The sequence below is a fragment of the Sinocyclocheilus anshuiensis genome, unplaced genomic scaffold (genome assembly GCF_001515605.1).
Source record: "Sinocyclocheilus anshuiensis isolate Anshui unplaced genomic scaffold, SAMN03320099.WGS_v1.1 scaffold1753, whole genome shotgun sequence".
Taxonomy (NCBI): Eukaryota; Metazoa; Chordata; class Actinopteri; order Cypriniformes; family Cyprinidae; genus Sinocyclocheilus; species Sinocyclocheilus anshuiensis.
The window spans coordinates 427,179-434,566 of record NW_015541398.1 but is presented as its reverse complement, the minus strand read 5'-3'; the positions used below and the strand labels follow the sequence as shown (position 1 = coordinate 434,566).

General features: G+C 36.5%; 2 protein-coding genes across 2 annotated transcripts in view; one reads left to right on the top strand and one right to left on the bottom strand.

The window, feature by feature from the left end:
- Positions 1–2,192: 2,192 nt before the first annotated feature.
- LOC107690829 (mediator of RNA polymerase II transcription subunit 8) lies at positions 2,193–4,817 on the bottom strand. Its single transcript, XM_016489248.1, has 7 exons — positions 4,731–4,817; positions 4,372–4,493; positions 4,151–4,295; positions 3,930–4,070; positions 2,747–2,834; positions 2,424–2,660; positions 2,193–2,324 (listed from the first exon to the last, which is right to left on the bottom strand). Exons 1-7 carry the CDS (start codon positions 4,734–4,736, stop codon positions 2,254–2,256), a joined length of 810 nt encoding a protein of 269 aa, XP_016344734.1. The 5' UTR covers positions 4,737–4,817; the 3' UTR covers positions 2,193–2,253.
- Positions 4,818–5,567: 750 nt separating this feature from the next.
- Positions 5,568–7,388, top strand: part of LOC107690821 (protein SZT2-like) — a 107,928-nt gene continuing 106,107 nt past the window's right edge. Inside the window, exons 1-2 of the mRNA XM_016489241.1 lie at positions 5,568–5,684; positions 6,689–6,814. Coding sequence (XP_016344727.1) covers positions 5,661–5,684; positions 6,689–6,814 — 150 coding nt within the window. The 5' untranslated portion in view covers positions 5,568–5,660. The remainder of the gene's footprint in view (positions 5,685–6,688; positions 6,815–7,388) is intronic.

Sequence of the window (7,388 nt, the reverse complement as noted above, 5' to 3'; positions counted from 1 at the left end):
AGAACAGTGATGTTTCTTGGGGGAACACAAAAGCACATTGTTGGTTGTTAAGGCGTTCTAATTGGTTTAAAGTGCATTGCTATACGATTCCTTCAGTGTTGGATGGTTGCCAGGTTGTTGGTATAAAAATGCAGAGGTGTTCTGAGTGGTTGTAACTCGTTGCTAGGGTGTTCTGAGTGGTTGCTAGGTGCGTACTTACTGTAGTCAAACAAGTGCACCGCTCTAGTCTCTATTGCTCATCTGGGACCTGCTCTCCATTCCAGTTAAATCACTATATGAAATGCATGATGATTGCATCTCCCTCCTGCTGTACATCCACAGGCATGATTTTGATCAGCTCATTAAAACAAACTTTTATATGGATGAACTGGGGTTTAAATCCATGTCCCCACTGCACTCAATGCAAACAGTTTGTCTTGTGTTTTTGGCCACATGAATCCACTGAAGTTCATTTGAGCACTTGCACTGATCACAAAGAATGACAAAGAAATGGAATTTCAAGCTCAATGTCTTGATCAGTAAAATCTCTAAATCAAAACCATGAGGATTATGTTAAAATGTTAGGTGGATAAAGTATCAAAACTTGTTCCAGTCTTAAAAAAAAAGAAAAAAAATAACCAAAATGAATTTTTTTGCAATTGCTATATTGCATACTGCTGTATTTTGCCATTTACAGTTGTTTTATGTTTAATGGTGAATATTTGCTGATACTGTCTGAATTGGTGGGTAAAAGCGTAAAAGTTCATTCTCAGCAATTATTTCTCGTATGTATTCATTAACACCCACAAAACACAAAAGGGAACTGAAATTTTATACCTAATTTATGTGCACATCTAGGAATGTGATTACATTTTGGAATCCTCTGAGAAGGTTCATGTATCACCCGCCGATGCTCCTGATGTGCTAATTGGCTCAAAGAACTCAAAAGGGTCCCAAATGGCTTTCATTTTCACTTGCAGATTTACCATTAAACACCCCCGTGATGTGAGGTGATACTGAAGGTGTGTGATGCTGTCGGGTTCACGAGTCATGGGTGAAAGGCTGCTGGTAGAAGAGCGGTTAACAGTCAGTGGGGTTAAAAGAAAAATGCCTTTTTCCCTGGTCCTAAAGCGTATGAGATTTCTATTTGTTTATGGAGCAACACAATGTGTGCATGATCATCATGATAATCAGAAAACTATGATACATGTCAAAAAACCATTCACCTTGTAATACTTGGTTGTTATTGAGGCTATGAACAGAATGTTTTACACTCAGCTGCGATTATGTGACATTCATAACAGCTGAAAAAATAAACCAAAAAGTACACTTAATTGTCACTAATCATAACACCGTTCCTAAATGAGGAACATTAAATAATGAAATTGTAAAAGCTCCCAAGTCAACACTTAAACTTGTAATTACAATGAAACATTTTAAACTGAAATATTTGGGGCCAGTAAGATTTTTATGTTTTTGAAAGAAGTCTCTTCTGCTCACAGGCTGCATTTATTTGACCAAAAAATACAGTAAAACAGTAATATTGTGAAATATTACAAATTAAAATAGCTGTTTTCTATGTGAATATCTGTTAAAGTGTAATTTATTCCTGTGATGCGCAGCTGTATTTTCAGCATCATTACTCCAGTCTTCAGTGTCACATGATCTTCAGAAATCATTCTAATATGCTGATTTGCTGCTCAAGAAACATTTCTGATTATAACCAATGTTCAAAAAACAGTTGTGCTGCTGAATATTTTTGTGGAAACTGATACACTTAATTTTTCAGGATTCTTTAATGAATAGAAAGTTCAAAAGAACATTGTTTACTTACAATAAAAATCTTTTGTAACATTATAAATGTCTTTAATGTCACTTTTGATTTAATGCATCCTTGAATAAAAATATGAATTATTCATTTAAAAAAAAAATCTGAGCCAAACTTCAGAATGGCAGTGTACTTAGCCCACACACACATTCAATAAAAAAGCCAACATTGCCACCTACTGACTAAAATACACTGCTGTGTTTAGTATGTGTAACGCGCTTTCACTGCAGTGTCTCTGTTGTGTTTCTCAGTACTAAATTTGAATTTATTTCTTTGAAGTCCTGAAATCTGATGTGATAAAAGCATAGACTGTAAAAAGGATAAAAGGAAATTTGATAGCACACGATTTCAACAAATTCGTTTATTGAAAATGCACAAAACGAATGAGCTTTTTTGCTTTGTATACCAAACTTCGACTCACAAAATGCAGCATTTATGAATGAAACTCATCGGTTGTAAGGATGCATGGATGCAGATGCAGACTTGATGTTAGTCTTGATGCTGCTGGGCATTTTACCTGTTAAAACAAAGTGTAGAATAAAAAAAAACATTGTATAAGCATGATAAATGGTGATTTTGCATATAAATGTGTTGTGAACGTTATTAAATGTGGTACCAGGTTGTCCAGGCTGCTGTTGGGCGACCTGTCCTCCCATGCCGGCCTGATGCCCCGTGGTCCCAGCGATTGTGACCTGCTGTAGTGTGGGACCTGTTGACATCGTCGGCTGTCCAGGGTGACCAGGAGGGACAGATCCGGGTGGTCTGCATTTCGACAGGCCCTTTCCAAACCCCACCGCTGCCACCAGAGCGTTCGTGTCGGCGGGATTGAAGGATGGCTTGTTTTGTCTCAAAGCTGAATAGAAATGTCCATTCTACATCAATGACTTTGCACACGTGACAAATCGGCAAATATAAAACTAGGCGCAACGGTTAAACTACCTGAGCTTTCAGAGTCTCTGTCGTCACGAGGATTATTCAGCTTTTCCAAAAGATTCGAGCAAAGTTTATTCAGTGTTTGGATCTGTTTCTAAAAAGAAAACAGAACAGAATTCAACAACTAGCCTTTATACATTTCACATTTGTGACCCTGGAGCACAAAAGCAGTCTTAAGTCGCTGGGGTATATTTGTAGCAATAGCCATCAATACATTGTATGGGTCAAAATTATTGATTTTTCTTTTATGCCAGAAATCGTTAGGATATTAAGTAAAGATCATGTTCCATGAAGATATTTTGTAAATTTCCTACTGTAAATATATTAAAACTTTATTTTTGATTAGTAATATGCATTGCTAAGAACTTAATTTGGACAGATTTAAAGGTGATTTTCTCAATATTTAGATTTTTTTGCACCCTCAGATTCCACATTTTCAAAAAGTTGTATCTCGGCCAAATATTGTCCTATCCTAACAAACCATACATCAATGGAAAGGTTATTTATTCTTATTAAAAAAAAATCTCAATTTCGAAAAATTGACCCTTATGACTGGTTTTGGGGACCTGGGTCACATTTAAAATGTATGTACATCAGTTACTTTGAAAGTTAACCCTGAGGTGGCCTTCAAAAAAAGAAAGAGAGAGAAAAAAAAAAAATAAAGTATATCGTTTTGAATTTTTTTTTATAAAAAACAAGGATTTCAAATTTTTAAAATAAAATGGTGACATTTGTAGCATTTGCAATATGAACACTAAAAGAGCTGTGGACATGATTAGAAAAGGCTAAATGGTTTCAAGAACAACAAAAAAAACACTTGAATTTCGAGGTTTTTTAAACATTTTTTACAAAACAGCATTTTTTTGGAATATAATCTGCAAATCAGCCAAAATGAAGCAGCAAAATCTAATAGAACTCAATAATTATGCATGAAAATGTACTTATAAGCAACTAATATATATATTATTGAAACAAAATATAGTACATTCATTTCATAAAAAAAAAAAACAGTTATTGTTTTCGGTCTGTTTTGAGCACTGACAATCAGAAGGGTGTACCAGAGGGTTACAGAAGGCTCATTTAGTCTGAATACCTTTATCATCTGGAGACAGGGATTTAGGCCTTGCTAGATGGTTGCTACGGTGTTGCTCGGTTAAGTCAAGTAAAGAACCCTCGTGGATTCGTTTACCTGAGCTACTTCAGGTCCGATCCGGGCCGCTTCGGCGCTCAGGTGTTTCTCCTGTTCCTCCACCTCCGGGTCGGGTTTGGTCCTGAGATGATCCGGCACAATCTCATGGCTGAACACAGGCACCCGCTGCTCTGTTAGTTTCTGTAACAGAAGAAAAGGTCGTACCTTAAAAAAAGACAGTTAGGCTGGCATAACCAGAGTGACTCGGTGAATACGCTCACCACCAGCTCTTCATCTCGATCAGGAGACAGCAGCAGGGGGATGATGACCTGGGACCTGTAGGATGGGGTCTTCTCGTTTTTTAACACCTTATTGATGGTGTTCAGCTGCCCGGACAGAAGGGCGAAATTATCCAGCACTGAGGGCCTGGATTCAAAACATCCACGTCAATGCAGTGACAGATCCACTGAGCAGTTCATCAGGAAAGATCTGCATTTCTTACCATGTGAGTCTGTCATGCTCGTTTTCCAGTTTCAATATAAAACTCTGCAGGGAACCTTTGAGATGAGCCACGCGAGCGTGCAGAGACTCCAGAGACGCCTCCAGCTGCTTCTCCTCCCGCTGCTGTCGAAATAAAACACACACATATCCCCCTTCAGCTCTTATATGATATAATAAAACAATAACAATGTCTCGCGTGTTTTTCTGCAGCGCTCCACAGTTAGCGTGCCAGCACACAAACCTACTGCAAAAAGGTCCATTTTCGCACAACACCTGCGTGCTGCATCATTAATTCTGAGTTTTTCTTAATGTGAAACAGCTGCAAAAATAGACATGAAGTATAAACGTATAACAATTTACCTGCATTTCAACGCCACTGTCCAAACGGCACAATTAAGCGGAAGTAAACAAACACTTGCAGCAGGAAATGGAGTCCGGCTGTACGGAAACGCGTCCGAGAGAACGGTTCCTAACTTAAAGGAATAGTTCACCCAAAAATGTCATCATCAAATTTCAAAATCCATCATTCCAAAATTCTGTCATCATTTACTCACCCTCAAGTAGTTTCAAACCCGTATGAATATCTTTGTTCTGCAGAACACAAAGGAAGATATTCTGAAGAATGTGGGAAACAGAGCAGTTCTGGGGCACCATTGACTTCCATAGTATTTTTTTCTCCTACTATGGAAGTCAATGGTGCCTCATGTAACAGCCTGGTTACAAACTTTCTTCAAAATATCTCCCTTTCTGTTCGGCAGAACAAAGAAATGTATACAGGTTTGGCACTACTTGAGGGTGTGTAAATGATGACGGAATTTTCATTTTTGGGTGAACTATCCCTTTAAATAGCACCGCTACAGATTTATATTTATATATTATTTTTTCGAATTTAATTATCAGAAGAAAACGTAGGCTAAGATCTCAACTGTTTATATTTCCAGTTCACCTACTGTGCCAAAGATGAATTCAAAAATTCTCCTTAGCACAATTCTTATGGAATTCGAGATATTAAAAAAATAATAATACTAATTTCATGTAAATTTTTCGATTCAGCTTTTCTCTCAAATTCTATTTTAATGCATTTTTTATAAGTTAGAATTAAATTAAAAATAATAATATTAGAATTAATACGCATATACAATTTTCTCCATATGAACGAGTATCGGGGCTTTTATTTTGAATTCGGGAACAGGAAGTGAAGCGGCTGCAGTCAGATGAGCTGCAGTTTATTGACACACAAAGCCTCTAAAACTCGTTCAAAATCAACCTGCCAGTAATGAGAAGCACGGCATGGCAGACAGACAGGGCAATGAGGTAAACTAAACTCTTATTTGGACCGTGTTTCTTTGTTTCATTCGGTTCCTTCGGAATTGTTTACTGGTTAAGTAACAGAGCACATAAACAGAACATGAGAAAAACATTTATTTTAGGGAAAATGTGAGACTTTTATTCTGTTATTCTTGCACCGAATGCCTTTTTCTAACCTGTTAAATAAATAAGAGATATTTGGGAGAGGTTTAAGGCGGAGGTTGGAAGTAAATCAGTTTAATGCAGTTCTGTCATGTGTTTGCAGCCCCTCCCTCAGACAACAACAACATGCTCTTCATCTGCTTCATATCTGAGTGATATTAAATGAGGACACACTGCATGCATTTAACTCTGTTCTTCTTGACATTTAGCTGAAGCTTTTTTGAAATTCTCCAGCAGTGGATGCAGGTTGTGTTATAAACACTGCAGTGTCTATTTAACCCTGTCAGCAATCAAACTATAAAGACCTTTTTGTTCTTGTTTTCTTTTGTATGATAAACAGCTGAATGCAGTTATGCTGATGGCTAGAGATCTCTATGGTGTCTGTAGAGCCACTAAACCCATAGTAAACATAACCAGATAGGAATAGAATATAATGAAACATGCTAGATGTTAGATGACACCTCCTGGGCCAGTATTACATTAGAAAAATGCAAGGAAACAAACAAACAAAAATATAATTAGAATTTACATGTTAAATTATTCTGTAATATACTTTTATACACGTATATGCAATATTCTATTTAGCCTTTGCATTTGTAAACATGCAAAAGGGCCTTTATTTATCTTCATGATGTTGGAATCTGTAGTTGGATGGTGAACATATGCTGTACAGAATAACTAAAACACATTCAACATCATGAGGATTAATATTGTATCTGTCAAAAAGCAGCTTATTTCTCATTTCAAGTTCTAAAGATCAGCTTTTTAGCAGTAAGTTGCTCCTATATTGACATGTTAAGGTTAGTTCCCATGTTAAATGCTGTTTTCTGCTGTTTTTCTCTCTGAAGGTGGAGGAGGCTGAGCAGGTGTACCTGCTGATGAAAGAGGAGTACAGGATTTCACGCAACGTGCGTCTGTCCTGGTTCCTCAACCGGCTCAATCAGGCCGTTCGGTCCAGTCCACCGTCCGAGCTGGTGAGAGAGACCGGGCTTGCTTTCATTCAGTAATCGACTAATGGGTTTTGCAACGACTCAATGCGAATATCTAGAGAAAAGGGTGACTGATAGATGATTTCATTCGGATACACTGTCGTTTAAATTTAGAACGGTTTTAGAAAGAAGTCTCTTCTGCTCACCAAGCCTGCATTTATTTGATAAAAAATACAGTAATATTGTGAAATATTTTTACAGTTTAAAATAACTCTTTTCTATTTGAATATATTTTAAAATGTAATTTATTTCTGTGATCAAAGCTGAATTTTCAACATCATTACTCCAGTCTTCAGTGTCACATGATTCTTCAGAAATAATAATAAATAATTTTATTTAATCTATCTATCTATCTATCTATCTATCTATATATCTATCTGTCTGTCTATATATATATATATATATATGCATATTCATTTTTTGATGAGTAGAAAGTTCAAAAGAACAGTATTTATTTGAAATAGAAGAAATATTATAAGTGTCTTTTCTGTCATTTTTGATCAATTTAATGCATCCTTGCTGAATAAAAGTATTAATTTCTTTAAAAAAAATCTTTCTG